General features: G+C 46.2%; 1 protein-coding gene across 10 annotated transcripts in view; it reads right to left on the bottom strand.

The window, feature by feature from the left end:
• The window catches only part of TTF1 (transcription termination factor 1), a 33,898-nt gene that overhangs the window by 11,841 nt on the left and 6,037 nt on the right, over window positions 1-16,020 (bottom strand). For 4 of the 10 annotated variants that reach the window (XM_005580568.5, XM_015436288.4, XM_045374009.3 and 1 more), the window contains exons 3-9: window positions 15,238-15,461; window positions 13,047-13,232; window positions 11,716-11,794; window positions 8,166-8,296; window positions 5,422-5,656; window positions 2,288-2,377; window positions 718-783 (exon numbers count right to left, since the gene is read on the bottom strand). In XM_005580568.5, coding sequence (XP_005580625.3) covers window positions 718-783; window positions 2,288-2,377; window positions 5,422-5,656; window positions 8,166-8,296; window positions 11,716-11,794; window positions 13,047-13,232; window positions 15,238-15,461 — 1,011 coding nt within the window. Of the gene's footprint in view, window positions 1-717; window positions 784-2,287; window positions 2,378-5,421; window positions 5,657-7,677; window positions 7,749-8,165; window positions 8,297-11,715; window positions 11,795-13,046; window positions 13,233-15,237; window positions 15,462-16,020 lie in introns of all 10 variants that reach the window. The other 6 variants (XR_012424217.1, XR_012424219.1, XR_012424218.1 and 3 more) reach the window with 3 other exon arrangements.

Here is a 16,020-nt window from a genome sequence, read left to right as displayed (position 1 = left end):
AAGTGCTGGGATTACAGGCGTGAGCCACCGCGCCCGGCCGGTAATATTTTCTTACACAATTATTTTTCCACTGGAAAACTGAAATAGGAGGGAGGTGGGTGGGCCATTGGTATTATGCTCTAGCTAAAATCTGTCATCACAAAACACCTGAGGCGTGATGATCTATGCGACACTAAAAAAAGGGAAGAAAAATCAAAAACATATCCAAGTAATGATGTATTTTGTGTCATGAAAACCTGATCTACCTAGCAACTCAGAGCCTTAACGTATACATTGCTCCTAAAATTATTGTTTCCTCTGCACTAACAAATTGGTTTCCTAGCAAATACACTGAATTTTTTTTTTTTTTTTTGAGACAGAGTCTCGCTCTGTCACTCAGGCTGGAGTGCAGTGGCACGATCTTGGCTCACTGCAACCTCCGCCTCCTGGGTTCATGCCATTCTCCTGCCTCGGCCTCCCGCATAGCTGGGACTACAGGCGCCCCCTGCCTCAGCCTCCCAAGTGGCTGGGACTACAGGTGCCTGCCACCACGCCCCGCTAATTTTTTGTATTTTTAGTAGAGATGGGGTTTCACCGAATACACTGAATTTTAAACACCACTTATACAAAATTCCAAATGCAGCATCATTATCAGCCCTGTAAGATGATAGAGAGTCATTATATTTATTAAGTCATCTCTATATTTTAATTACTTTAATATTAAACAAATGGTCTTACCCTATGGCACTAGCAAGATCTTCCCAGTCTATTTCATTAGTATCTTCCACATTTATTTCATACAACCTGTGAGAAAAAATACAAATTAAATTGTCAAGCAAAAATCAGCATGCTAGCCATCTTCATGGACGCGTGGAGTGTTAAGAGCTGGAAGGTATCCATGCTTTCGCCCCATGCCAGCTCCCTCATTACACATGCACAGTGAGGTCAGCATCCCAGCCCAAGGTTAACCCAGGTCAGTGAGTTGCTGGGCTGCAGAGATGGGCTGAAAAGACCTCTCTCCTCCTCTGAGCCCTTTGTGTCTCTCACCAAACCATGTTGCTTTCTCACAGCAAAAACCACCACCTCATCATTCAACATAGGCACACAGTAAGAGGACATCTGTACTATGTGACAGACACTGTGAAGGTCTTTTTTTTAAAAATACTGGGTCTCGCTGTGTCACCCTGGCTGGACTGCAGTGGCGTGATCGTGGCTCACTGCAGCCTCAACCTCCTGGGCTCAGGCGACTCTCCCACCTCAGCCTCTTAAGAAGCTGGAACCATAAGCACGTGGCACCATGCCTGGCTAATTTTTTAGATTTTTTTTGTAGAGACAGTCTCCACATGTTGCTCAGGCTAGTCTCAAACTCCTGGGCTCAAGCGATCTTCCTGGCCTCCCAGTGTTGGGATTATGGGCACGAGGCACCACGCCGAGCCAGTTAAGACCTTAAAGCGCACACATTCATTTACAGTAACCCTCCCCCCGACCTACAGACAGGGAAACAGTGCCAAGAGACTCAGTCACAGGCTCCAGATTGCATGACTAATAGGTGGGGCCAACACTGGAACCCAGGCCTGTTTGACTAGAGATGCCCTTCTTGGATCTGCTAATCTATGCTGTTGCTCTAGCAGGGAAGACTGGGCGGGGGCATAGGAAAGAGCATCAGGAAACCCACAGTGAGCCTTCGGCAGGGCTCACGTGTGAGGCAGAGGGAAAGAAGGCGGACAGCAGGGCCAGAACCCACAGGCTCCTGCTGCTCTTTGCTGTTCCTCAGTCGACGTGGGCCAGGTCCACTAGTCTCACAGGCATCACAAAACCGGCCCATGTCTCCCTTTTCCTCGTCACCCTTCAACACTTTAGCGCGGACCCTGCATGGACCAGGAACTCAAAGACAAAACCAAAGACAAGCAAGGATGACACCAACGAGCTCATGCTGGAGCACAGGAGGGCTCTGTCTGAATCATTCGCCCCCATTTTCCAATGGGCGTAAATAATTTTATCCACATGAAATGCTTCAAAGACTAAAATAATTACATGGAATTATTACACAGTACGTTTCACATGTTATTTTCTTTTATCCTCCTGAAAGCACTAAGAGGTAGGTACGATTATTGTCATCCTCAGTAGATGAGTTAAGATGAGTACACTGAGACTCAGAACGGTAGGTCATAGGCCCACAATACATGCGGGAAGTGCTGGAACAGGGATTTGGACCTTGGCAATCTCACTGCAGACTCTGCTGGGTTAACAACTTCTCTTTGGCTAGAGACAGAAACAGTTAAGAGGCGTCCGTTTCTATTTTTCCTACCTTTCAATAAGGCTGACCTTGGCCCGAAGGGCATTAACGCCACAGTATATGCGCCGACCATTAGTCATCCTCTTGGTTAGAATTTCTGTCCTACATTAAAAGGAAGAAAAAAACAGTTTACTTTCAAGGGTAGATTTTTCATTAAAATTTCCTATATTTTTCTCATCTAAATTGCTCTCATTCAGAACCAACTTCTAACTTTTCTTTTTTTTTGAGACGGAGTCTCACTTTGTCACCCAGGCTGGAGTGCAGTGGCACGGTCTCAGCTCACTGCAACCTCCGCTGTCCGGGTTGAAGTGATTCTCCTGCCTCAGCCTCCCAAGTAGCTGGGATTACTTACAGGTGTGCACCACCATGCCCAGTTAATTTTTGTATTTTCAGTAAAGACAAGGTTTCATCATGTTGGCGAGGCTGGTCTCGAACTCCTGGCCTCAAGTGATCCACCTGCCTAGGCCTCCCAAAGTGCTGGGATCAGAGGCATGAGCCAGAGTGCCTGGCCCTCAATTATTTTGACTATTTATACACAGACAGGCATTGCTCTTATTACCATTACCAGCTTTGGAACATCAAGTAAGACAAATTTAGTAAAGTGAGAAATGATTTGATGATTCCTCTAATGCCAAAGCTAGTGGCTGCAGGCTGACTGAAGTTTCTAGTAAAGGCAGTGACGCAATTAAAAAGATTTTAAAAGTACTAATCTTGAATAGCAAAATTTGTCACAATCTGATAGACAGATCATTAGCTGTTATATTTACATTCTTGGTAACGGAGACACATGATCCACATGCTGATCAACAACACTGTGGCTCTTAGTGAGAGCCATCCATGTTTAGAGTTGAAATGTACCAGTGGAGGTCATTTCAATGTTACACAAGGTAAACATACACTCAGAGTTTAAGTTTACTATTTTTTATCTCAAATTAATAGCTAAATCTTGCATGTTATCTTAATTATGTTGATCCTCAACCAGTACTACCCTTAATGATCACCATGTCCTCTTTTTAACATTGGTATGTCATCCTCCAATTGAGGCTTATAATTCACTCTTCCTTTTTTTTTTTTTTTGAGACGGAGTCTTGCACTATTGCTGGGACCGGAGTGCAATGGCGCGATCGCGGCTCACTGCAACCTCCGCCTCCCAGGTTCAAGCAATTCTCCTGCCTCAGCCTCCTGAGTAGCTGGGATTACAGACGCCCATCATCACGCTGGCTAATTTTTTTGTATTTTTAGTAGAGACAGGGTTTCACTATGTTGGCCAGGATGGTCTTGAACTCCTGACCTTGTGATCCACCTGCCTCAGCCTCCCAAAGTGCTGGAATTACAGGTATGAGCCACCGTGCCTGGCCCTCACTCTTCCTTCTTTTAGCTGAAAATAGAGAGTAGAAAGAGCTCTGGTTCCTTCAACATTCCCTGTTCTTTGGAGTTTATTTCCCTGGAGTTGTAAGGTATATAAGCAGTGTGATCTAGGAGTCTGCTTTTAACATAAAATATGCCTACTCTGGATTTCACTCCTACTATTTATTATTCAAGAGCCAATGAGTGCCCTTCGTGTGCAAGGTGGGGGGTCATGAGCACGCAGAACCACTGGTTTGAGGAGTTTGCTGCAGCTGGACATCCAGCTGTGCAACTCTCCTGGTCCTGGAAAAGCTATATCCAGCAAAGAATGTGTGGCAGGAGCAGAACTGAAACTATCTCCATGTGACTGATGTAGCCAGGAGCACATCTACCTCACTTCATCTGAGGAACCGCGGAAGCAGAAAGCATTAGAAGGGCGGAGCTGTGGCCAGGCGCGGTGGCTCAAGCCTGTAATCCCAGCACTTCGGGAGGCCGAGATGGGTGGATCACGAGGTCAGGGGATCGAGACCATCCTGGCTAACACGGTGAAACCCCGTCTCTACTAAAAAATATGAAAAACTAGTCGGGCAAGGTGGCAGGCGCCTGTAGTCCCAGCTACTTGGGAGGCTGAGGCAGGAGAATGGCATAAATCCGGGAGGCGGAGCCTGCAGTGAGCCAAGATTGCGCCGCTGCACTCCAGCCTGGGCAACAGAGCAAGACTCCATTTAAAAAAAAAAAAAAAGAGGGGGGGCGGAGCTGTTACTGATCACTATACTTGTGATTTCTCTCTGCATGTTAGTTTTCTATCTTTTTTCTATATATATATTTTTACTTTTGCTTTTTTGAGACAGAGTCTCGCTCTGTTGCCTAGGCTGGAGTACAATGGGGCAATCTCAGCTCACTGCAACCTCCACTTCCTGGGTTCAAGCGATTCTCCTGCCTCAGCCTCCAAGGTAGCTGGGATTACTGGTGGCTGTGAGCCACCACACTTGACTAATTTTTGTATTTTTGGTAGATACAGGGTTTAGCCACATTGGCCAGGCTGGTCTTGAACTCCTCGCCTCTTGAACTTTTGTATTTTTGGCAGATACAGGGTTTTGCCACATTGGCCAGGCTGGTCTTGAACTCCCGGCCTCTTGAACTTTTGTATTTTTGGTAGATACAGGGTTTTGCCACATTGGCCAGGCTGGTCTTGAACTCCCGGCCTCTTGAACTTTTGTATTTTTGGTAGATACAGGGTTTTGCCACATTGGCCAGGCTGGTCTGGAACTCCCGGCCTCTTGAACTTTTGTATTTTTGGCAGATACAGGGTTTTGCCACACTGGCCAGGCTGGTCTTGAACTCCCGGCCTCTTGAACTTTTGTATTTTTGGTAGATACAGGGTTTTGCCACATTGGCCAGGCTGGTCTGGAACTCTTGATCTGCCTGCCTCAGCCTCCCAAAGGGTTGGAATTACAGGTGTGAGCCACCACGCACAGCCCCTGTCTTTTTTTCTAATGCTGCCAACAGATTGCTACCTTGTTTTATTAAAGACTTAGAAAGAGAGTAAAGAAATCAGACGTCAATATTCAGTTTTAAAAAGGTTCAAGTTCTTTAGGAGGAAAGCATACACTCTTCAATGCATCAGGGCTAGTTACGTGCTAATTTAAATCAGAGAGTGATACGGAAGCAGCGGGGGCAGCAGACGGGACATGATTGTTCTTGACACGTAAGCTTCCACACAGCAGTTACGCAGATATTCTTGGTAACCTCAGCTCTCCACAGAAGCTGGAGAGAGAAAGAGAGAGGGAAGAACTTACCACTTACTTTTACACTGCATCCAATTTCTGGTTTGCACTTTAGCTTCTACTTCTACCCAAGATATGCCCTTGTAGAGTTTCTCCCGAACAATTGATAGGCAACTTTCAGGATTTTCTTGGAGTTTGGAATCCACCTCTTTTAACTCCTGGGGAGACATTTTCTTTAGAATCACTTCTTCAACAGCCTTGATTAGTTTCTGGGTTTCAGACTTACTCCAAGTACCACGATTTCTTTCTGTAGATACAAAAAGATGGTCTTACAGTTGCTCATCTATTTGCTTTCAAACACAATATTAAAAATGAAATGATAAATCAGATACTTTTCAGAAAATAATGGGCATCTCAATTATACAGACAAAAAACACACACAATTATGTGCATATTAAAATGAAATTACTAACATGGTCATGGATTTTTTTTTTTTTTTTTTTTTTTTTTTTTTTTTTGAGACAGAGTCTCGCTCTGTTGCCCAGGCTGGAGTGCAGTGGCCGGATCTCAGCTCACTGCAAGCTCCGCCTCCCGGGTTCACGCCATTCTCCTGCCTCAGCCTCCCAAGTAGCTGGGACTACAGGCGCCTGCCACCTCGCCCGGCTAATTTTTTGTATTTTTTAGTAGAGACGGGGTTTCACCGTGTTAGCCAGCATGGTCTCGATCTCCTGACCTCATGATCCGCCCATCTCGGCCTCCCAAAGTGCTGGGATTACAGGCTTGAGCCACCGCGCCCGGCCGGATTTTTTTTTTTTGAGACGGAGTCTTGCTCTGTCGCCCAGGCTGGAGTGCAGTGGTGTGATCTCAGCTCACTGCAAGCTCCCCCTCCCAGGTTCACACCATTCTCCTGCCTCAGCCTCCTGAGTAGCTGGGACCACAGGCGCCCGCCACTACGCCCAGCTAATTTTTTGTATTTTTTAGTAGAGACGGGGTTTCACCATGTTCGCCAGGATGGTCTTGATCTGCTGACCTCGTGATCCACCCGCCTCAGCCTCCCAAAGTGTGGGATTACAGGCGTGAGCCACCGCACCCGGCCAGTCATGGATTCTTTTTAAGAACTAAAGCTGGAAATTATTAAATAAGTCCTTTCTTAAAGCATTGTTTTATTTATTTATTTCAAAACAGTTGTTCATCCTGTTTCTGAGAACAATGTCTCCCGCATGAAACTGTGAGGTTCCCAAACGTTTAATGGGGGGGGAAAAAAGCCAGCCAAATGGCTTTTATGTTATTTTATTTTATTTTATTTTTTTGAGATGGAGTCTCACTCTGTTGCCCAGGCTGGAGTGCAGTGGCCGGATCTCAGCTCACTGCAGGCTCCGCCTCCCGGGTTCACGCCATTCTCCTGCTTCAGCCTCCCGAGTAGCTGGGACTACAGGCGCCCACCACCTCGCCCAGCTAGTTTTTTGTATTTTTTAGTAGAGACGGGGTTTCATCATGTTAGCTAGGATGGTCTCGATCTCCTGACCTTGTGATCCGCCCATCTCGGCCTCCCAAAGTGCTGGGATTACAGGCTTGAGCCGCCGCGCCCGGCCGGCTTTTATGTTGTACATGTACATGTCTCTTGGCCAAGAGTTCCCAGTGTAACAATAATAGCCACAGTGACACCAGCACAGTACTTGATGAAGGCACTTGAGAATTTCTGAAGCCAATTATCTTTTTTTTTTTTTTTTTGAGACGGAGTCTCGCTCTGTCACCCAGGCTGGAGTGCAGTGGCCGGATCTCAGCTCACTGCAAGCTCCGCCTCCCGGGTTCACACCATTCTCCTGCCTCAGCCTCCCGAGTAGCTGGGACTACAGGCGCCCGCCACCTCGCCCGGCTAGTTTTTTGTATTTTTTAGTAGAGACGGGGTTTCACCGTGTTAACCAGGATGGTCTCGATCTCCTGACCTCGTGATCCACCCGTCTCGGCCTCCCAAAGTGCTGGGATTACAGGCTTGAGCCACCGCGCCCGGCCGAAGCCAATTATCTATGGCAGATGCCCACAGTATCGATGGTTCACCCTTCTTCACTGGAGACATTCACAGTCACACACAGACTGAGATCTTAAAAAGGAGTCTCACACTGGCAGCTGCTTGGCTGTGCTTTTGGTAACATTCCACAGAATGTTACATTTTCCCCTCAATAACAATCTGGATGAAAATTTAAAAATCAAGAGATTTCCAAGAAAGAAAAAAAGATATCTAGAGTTCACAAAATTTAAAAAAAAAAAAAAATTCAAGATTTTTCCTTTTTTTCTTGGAAACTTGAAGAACTGGTTGCAAGGCACTACCTGTGTGGCCGGAGTATGTGAGCCCCTGTGCTAAACAGAAACCCGCTAAGGACTGTCTTCTTAAAGGAAACCTTTTAAGAAAGAGGAGATAGAGACAGGAGGTCACCAACACTGGTTCTGAGAAAAGTCCCCGCCTGACAGGCACGAACTGCATGCCTGCCTCCCTCCCAAGGTGTCCCGTGCCACCGCGGGAAAGTGACCCTCCGCCCAGGCTCTCCCACCACCAGTTTCTTGGGTTCACTTGGCAGTTATATTTGCACGGACAGTTACTGAAGTGTGGTAAAAACCAGCCTAGTGGGTAAAGGTTGCATGGCTTCACTGAATACAGGAGGAAACCAAATGAATTAGCATAGAGAACAGCTTAACAAACAAAGCTCTCGCAGAAGACAGGTCTGCGGTGATTTCTGGGCATTGGATCAGTTATGGCTGAACCAGGCCTGTCAGGGCTTATTTCTTCAGCGAGGTGGGCACTGGTGGCTGCCACTTACGACTGCTGATCTGCGAGAACTTCAGGGCCACGGAGAGGCTACTTCGGGCCACCATCTCACCAATCGTCTTCCAGTCATTCCCAAGGAGAGAATGGTACATCTTTAACTTCTCAGTGTCTCCTTCGCTATACCTAACAGAAAGGGAAAACATTTCACAAGTTTAAACTCACTATCAGATTAAATACGGTATTCTCATCCCAGTACGCAGCAATCGTGGGAAAAGCTGAATGGTGTAGGCTGTCAGGGAACCCGGTCAGAGTTCTCTTCACTTCCTGTTGGCGCCTCAATGGTGGTCATCCTATCAATCAATCACTGAAGTCAAGACCAGAGGCCTGGTTCAACTGAACAGCAGCCAGAGCAATCACTTAGCCCTTCTTCAGCTCAGAGCCTCTGTCCCTGTGGTGGAAATGGCTTTCCTCTACCCCACCTGGACAGTGCCTGCACGCTCGCCAGTGCAGTTTAAACGGTGCATTTTCAGGGAGCGCTTCCCTGACTCCCTTAGCCTGAAGTCCCCCTGTTGATTGCTCCTGGAGAACACTGTGCTTCTCTTTCACAGCACTGGTCACAACCCGCACTCACACATGCACAGGCTCCCTTGTTCATGCCTCTTCCTCTAGACCAGCACCGCCCAACAGAAACATAATATGAGCCTCTTACGGATTTTAAGTTTCCTAGTAGTCATAGGAAAAGTCACTTTAACCTAGTTTTAATAAAAGGAACTTTAAGAATATATGTCTTACACGGGCATGTTGCGTGATGAAAAACAAAAACAAAAAATAATATATTTCATTGAACTCAATATATTAAAAATGCTATCATTTCAACATGTCATCAGTATCAAAAAATATCAATGATGTATTTTACATTCCGTTCTTCATCTGGACCCTTCAAAACCCAGCATGTGTTTTACTCTGACGGCATCTCAATGTGGACTAACTACATTTCAAATGTTTGACAGGCCCAGGAGGCTGCTGGTCACCATACTGGAAGACACAGTTCAAGAAGGGAAGTTCCATGAGGGCAGAGACCTTGTCGGTTTCATACACTTTGGTATCCATAATGCTTGACAGACAACAGGCATTCCATAAACATACAACAAATGGCTTACTGTAAATATATAACTACTTCAGAAACGTAAAGTGCATTCATCCTACATAAAAATACATACATTAAAGTACTAAAAAAAGCACTATAATATTATAAATGGATTTTAAGATTAAAAACCTAAATAAGTAAATAAAAAGCAATCTTTACAACATCTTCAGATTCCTATCTGAATAGGAATGGTGGTTTATGTCATCACTAAGGCAACATAATTCTAGAAATCCTAGAAAAATACAATTTCTTTTTTTTTTTTTTTTTCTTTGAGACAGGGTCTGGCTCTGTCACCCAGGCTGGAGCACAGTGGCATGATCATAGCTCACTGCAACCTCCACCTTCTGGGATCAAGCAATCCTCCCACCTCAGCCTCCCAAGGAGCTGGGATTATAAGCATGCACCACCACACCCGGTGAATTTTTGTATTTTTAGTAGGGATAAGGTTTCACCACGTTGGCCAGTCTGGTCTCGAACCCCTGACCTCAAGTGATCTGCCTGCCTCAGCCTCTCAAAGTGTTGGGAATTACAGGTGTGAGCCACCATGCCTGGTCTATTCTTCACTACTAAGAATCATGGCTGTCAGTCAGGTATGGTGGCTCAAGCCTATAATCCCAGCACTTTGGGAGGCCGAGGCAGGAGGATCACTTGAGGTTAGGAATTCGAGACCAGCCTGGTCAACATGGTGAAACCTCGTCTCTACTAAAAATACAAAAATTAGCTGGGTGTGGTGACACATGCCTGTAGTCCCAGCCTCTTGGGAGGGTGAGGCAGGAGAATCACTTGAACCCAGGAGGTGGAGGCTACAATGAGCCGAGATTGCACCACTGCACTCCAGCCTGGGTGACAGAGTGAGACCCTGTCTCAAAAAAAAAAAAAAAAAGAAAGGCCAGGCCAGGTGTGGTGACTCATGCCTGCCTGTAATCCCAGCACTTTGGGAGGTCGAGGCGGGCGGATCACGAGGTCAGGAGATAGAGACCATCCTCCATCCTGGCTAACACAGTGAAACCCCATCTCTACTAAAAATATACAAAAAAATTAGCCAGGCATGGTGGCGGGCACCTGTAGTCCCAGCTACTCGGGAGGCTGAGGCAGGAGAATGGCGTGAACCCAGGAGGCGGAGGTTGCAGTGAGCACTGCACTCTAGCCTGGGTGACAGAGTGAGACTCCGTCTCAAAAAACAACAACAACAACAACAAAAAAGGCCAGGCGCGGTGGCTCACGCCTGTAATCCCAGCTCTCAGGGAGGCAGAGGCGGGAGAATAGCTTGAGCCCAGGAGTTCGAGACCTGCCTGGGTAATATAGCGAGACCCCGTTCTCCACAAAAAGGAAAAAAAAAAAAAAGACAAAAAAAAAACAACAATTGCCAGGCATGGTGGCTCACACATGTAATCCCAGCACTGTGGGATGTGGGAGGCTGAGGTGGGTGGATCACCTGAGGTCAGGAGTTTGAGACCAGTCTGACCAATATGATGAAACCCGTCTCTACTAAAAATACAAAAATTAGCTGGGTGTGGTGGTGGGCACCTGTAGTCCCAGCTACTCGGGAGGCTGAGACAGCAGAATTGCTTGAACCTGGGAGGCGGAGCTTGCAGTGAGCCGAGATTGTGCCACCACAAGTGTTGGAAGCACATTATAATTGGATATGGTATTTGAGGAAAAGGAAGGAGAGAATGACAACCGGGTTAAGCACCCTGGGTTGGTACCACTGAACTGCATTTAACGGACCTAATAATCCCAGCGCTTACCTCCACCTTCAAATAGTTACTAAAAACCCACAGCAGTCTGCTAAGTGCTGGAGGGAACATCTGTCAAGATGGGATGTTTGGGTTCACAAGGAGATGAAGAAGTAAGCAGAGAGCAGAGCAAACAGGAGTAACAGCACATGAGGCAGCGTATGGGGAGTGCTAAAGAAAAAGTGTAGAGAAAGCTGCAGATGCAGGAAACAGGTCACTAAGCCTTCACTAAAAAGCTGAGAATGGAAAAGGGCATTGAAGACGCACACATTTGACACACCATCTGGCTTCACACACACAAATCTTCATTATTTTTATTGTTAATCCACTGCTGTGAATGTCTTTTTTTTTTTTTTTTGAGATGGAGTCTCGCTCTGTCGCCCAGGCTGGAGTGCAGGGGCCGGATCTCAGCTCACTGCAAGCTCCGCCTCCTGGGTTCACGCCATTCTCCTGCCTCAGCCTCCCGAGGAGCTGGGACTACAGGCGCCCGCCACCACGCCCGGCTAATTTTTTTGTATTTTTAGTAGAGACGGAGTTTCACCATGTTCGCCAGGATGGTCTCGATCTCCTGACCTCGTGATCCGCCCGCCTCGGCCTCCCAAAGTGCTGGGATTACAGGCATGAGCCACCGCGCCCGGCCTATGTGAATGTCTTGATTTACGGTATCAGCAAAGACTAGAGAAATGTCCTGTCTCAAGCTGCTCAGACTTTTTTCTTACCTGCCTTTGTAATTGTTGACATCGAACATCTTCTTTGCTCGATAGTATATAAGCTTCCAGGGCCGGGCAATGTTCCTACCTAAAGTCAGAAGAAAAGTGATCAGAGGGGCTCACATGACATGAAGTCACAATGGTAAAAGGAGCCCAGAACAGCCCTTGTAACAACATGAACTATCCTAAGCCCCGCGTTAAGGCTGGGATTTCCTGTGTCCTGAACAAAGCTGTCTTGAAGAGCAGATATACACAATCACCAGTTTCCTTGGAGATCTCCGAAAACTAAATGCTGAGTACCCCGAGGCTCCAGCTTCCGGTCTATGCAATTTGTGGAAAGAATCCTTACAAGACAAAGTAATTTTAACATGATTTGAATTAAGAGGAAGCGAACACTACGGTGGAGAATACAGGGTAACAGTTCTCCAGAAGATGAACAACAAATCTTTCCCAAATCAGCTTTTCTCATTTTCTCACTCTAAGGTGAAATAATCCCTCAATGGGGGCGCACTACCCTGTTTTTCTTCGTGGACTCCACAGAACACCTAAGAAATTATCCTCTTTAAATTCAAGAGAGATTTGCTTTGGCTCTGATCCTCCACGACAGCATGACCTTCTAACTTCACAAGCAGCACCTCCAGTCGGAGGGTTCCAGTTACAAAGCACACATATGGCCACACTTAAAAAACCGTGGGAGACCACGGTGCGTATAAGGATGTGCTTTGTGTAGCGTACACAAAATATAAATAAGGAACAGGAGGAGAAACCAAAACCATAACTATTGCCAAGGAAGAAAGGTAAAAGTTGATCATTCAATTTTTCACACTGAACTTGGGAGACATGAACACATTCCAAATCCCCAAAAGTAGAGACTGGCAATAAGAATACCATCAGGGCAGGGTGAGGTGGCTCACACCTGTAATCCTGGCAGGTTGGGAGTCCGAGGAGGGTGGATCATGAGGTCAGGATATCGAGACCATCCTGGCTAACAAGGAGAAACCCTGTCTCTACTAAAAATACAAAAAAATTAGCCGGGTGTCGTGGCAGGTGCCTGTAATCTCAGCTACTCGGAAGGCTGAGGCAGGAGAATCATTTGAACCCCAGAGGTGGAGGTTGCAGTGAGCCGAGATTGCACCACTGCACTCTAGCCTGGGCAACAGAGCGAGACTCTGTCTCAAAAGAAAAAAAAAAAAAAAAAAAGAATATCATCAGCCATCACAGCAGTTAATGTGCACTGCCTGCAGACGATGGCCAGATACCGTGCTAACACTTACCACAGGTTATCTTGTTTATGGCTGGAAGGCTGTGGATGGTCAAAGAGTGATTGTTTCTAAACTTACCAATGTGCAATCTAAACAAGTGTCTCCTTTTCAAGTTGGTGATCGCAGATTTTTCCTCGGGGTATCTGTCGGTGTACAGCAGCTTGTCTGCGCTCTCGATGCCTGTCAGGGCTAGAAAGTCTTCCACATTTTTCTCTAACTGCTTATTTTCCTTCACAGAAAACTTGCCAAATTTAATAGCGACACCTAGGATTGGGAAGGAACAGGGAGAAAGTGTGTATCGTTAATAATGAACAAAAGCAAACCTATGACTTGGTTTTTCATCAGCAATGACAGTACCACGGCCCAACAGTCCCAACACCTGACATTTGCTCTCCTGCCCCCACTTGCAGGTTCGGCCTTTCCTCCAGGGTTCAGCCCAAGCCACACCTCTTCTGTCAATGTCCTCCCTGGTCATCCTGTTCCAAAGTGACCTTTCCTGTTTCATCTATCTTTTTAAAAAATAGTTTTCAAATTTATTCATGCATTCTTTAGATAGGATCTTGCTTTTTCACCCAGGCTGGAGTGCAGTGGCATGATCAAAGTTCACTGCAACCTTGAACGCCTGGAATCAAGTGATTCTTCTGCCTCAGCCTCCTGAGTAGCTGGGACTACAGGCGTGTGCCACTAACACCTGGCTAATTTTTTATTTTTTGTAAGATGGGGTCTTGCTGTTTTGCCCAGGCTGGTCTTAAACTCCGGGTCTCAAGCAATTCTCCTGCCTTGGCCTCCCAAAGTGCTGGGATTACCGGCGTGAGTCACCTCACCTGGCCTAGGTTTACTTTAAAAATATTTTACGGGCCAGGCACAGTGGCTCACGCCTGTAATCCCAGCACTCTGGGAGGCTGAGGTGGGCAGATCATGAGGTCAGGAGTTTGAGACCAGCCTGGTCAATAACATGGTGAAACCCCGTCTCTACTAAAAATACAAAAATTAGCCAAGTGTGGCAGGCGCCTGTAGACCCAGCTACTCGGGAGGCTGAGGCGGGAGAACTGCTTGAACCCAGGAGGCGTAGGGTGCAGTGAGCCGAGATCGCGCCACTGCATTCCAGCCTGGGCCACAGAGCGAGACTCCGTCTCAAAAAAAAAAAAAAAAAAAGTCTTTTATAAAATACATACTCATAAGAATTTCAACACAATATACCAATAAAATGGGATTATATACTACAATTGTGTGCATGTGTGTAATGCTCTCTTTTTTGCTTAATTTGTCTTGTCTATTTTTCTGAATCTCTTCAATACTATGAATTCTGGAAGACTATGACTCCTCTTCTTACTTTTTCCAATGACCAGTTGTATTGGGTCTTACACAGCAGATATTCAGTAAATATTGCTCACTGGTAGTACACAGCCTTACATTTGCAGTTTATTCTTTTTTTTTTTTCTTTTTTTTGAGGCGGAGTCTCGCTCTGCCGCCCGGGCTGGAGTGCAGTGGCCGGATCTCAGCTCACTGCAAGCTCCGCCTCCCGGGTTCATGCCATTCTCCTGCCTCAGCCTCTGGAGTAGCTGGGACTACAGGCGCCTGCCACCTCGCCCGGCTAGTTTTTTGTATTTCTTAGTAGAGACGGGGTTTCACTGTGTTAGCCAGGATGGTCTTGATCTCCTGACCTCGTGATCCGCCCGTCTCGGCCTCCCAAAGTGCTGGGATTACAGGCTTGAGCCACCGCCCCGGCACAGTTTATTCTTAAATCCAATAAGCTTTATTATTGGATTTAAGAATAAAAGTTATTTGTTATTCTTAGTAATAATTCTTAATAAGAGAGGTTCAGAAACACAGTGAAATCAAGAAGGTGATCAAGTCCACTACAACCAGCTCACCATCAATTTAATACCTTGGAGAAAGAAAGGATACCTCACTAAAGTTGATGATTTTAATCTGACAGCATTTTAGTTTTATATAACTGTTGTATCTTTTCCAGTGTCTCAACCAATTAACCTCTCGTCCTTTCTCTTCTTGGTGGGAATTAATTATCTGGTCTCTTTAGCCCCATTCTTCCTGGCTACCTTTACCAGAAACTGGGAGAGAAGAGGAAAAGCAAGAGCACTTCATTTTGCTAATTTTATAGGTCAGACAATTCTGGTAGGAGACAGAGGTGAAGGCAGCGAAAGAATGCTTCTTGTCCATCTATAAATCTGAATCATCCATAAAAGAAAGTCAGGTGCTAGCTCTGCATACAGGAAGTTCAACAAACCCTAAGGCCCCACAAGCTCACCTTGTGCTTTAAATTCCTTAAACCGTTCTAAGTCATCCCGGTACATCCGCTTGATTGTGCTGGTGGCCCTGTCCTTGATGTTAGGAATGAATTCCTGAAGCTGTCTGACCGCAGAACCCAAATCCGCATCTGAATCATCGGCATCTCCTGAATCTGCATACAAATATCTTGTTTCGGAATCTTCAGCTGTTTCCAGGTTGCGTTCTTCATTTGCAGGTTCTAACCTAAGGGGTTAGAAAATTGGGTTGCCTAACATTAACACATCACTTGACCTCATAACTTTTAAACGTTTCCTTCTTTTCTTTATGAGACAGAGTTTCGCTCTGTCGCCAGGCTGGAGTGCAATGGTGCGATCTCAGCTCACTGCAACTTCTGCTTCCCGGTTCAAGCGATTCTCCTGCCTCAGCCTCCAGAGTAGCTGGGACTACAGGCGCCCGCCATCGTGCCCGGCTAACTTTTGTATTTTTAGTAGAGATGGGGTTTCGCCATGTTGGCTAGGCTGGTCTCAAGTGACTCACCCACCTTGGCCTCCCAAAGTGCTGGGATTATAGGCATGAGCCACCATGCCTGGCCTTAAACTTTTCTTAAAATGGCTCTCACTTAGGCTACCAGAATATTAAAGCAAGATGAGATCTTAGAGTTGACTCAGTCCATGATTTTCAAACTTTTTACTGGAACTTGAATTACTTGGATATATCTCAGAGGCAGCCTAGAAGCTAAACGTGCAGCCCTAAGCCCTATTTCCTCTGGTTATTTGCTCAGACTATTTTTCAGAGGTAATTT

This window comes from Macaca fascicularis, chromosome 15 (genome assembly GCF_037993035.2).
Source record: "Macaca fascicularis isolate 582-1 chromosome 15, T2T-MFA8v1.1".
NCBI classification, from domain to species: Eukaryota; Metazoa; Chordata; class Mammalia; order Primates; family Cercopithecidae; genus Macaca; species Macaca fascicularis.
This window is presented reverse-complemented; position numbering and strand designations above follow the sequence as displayed.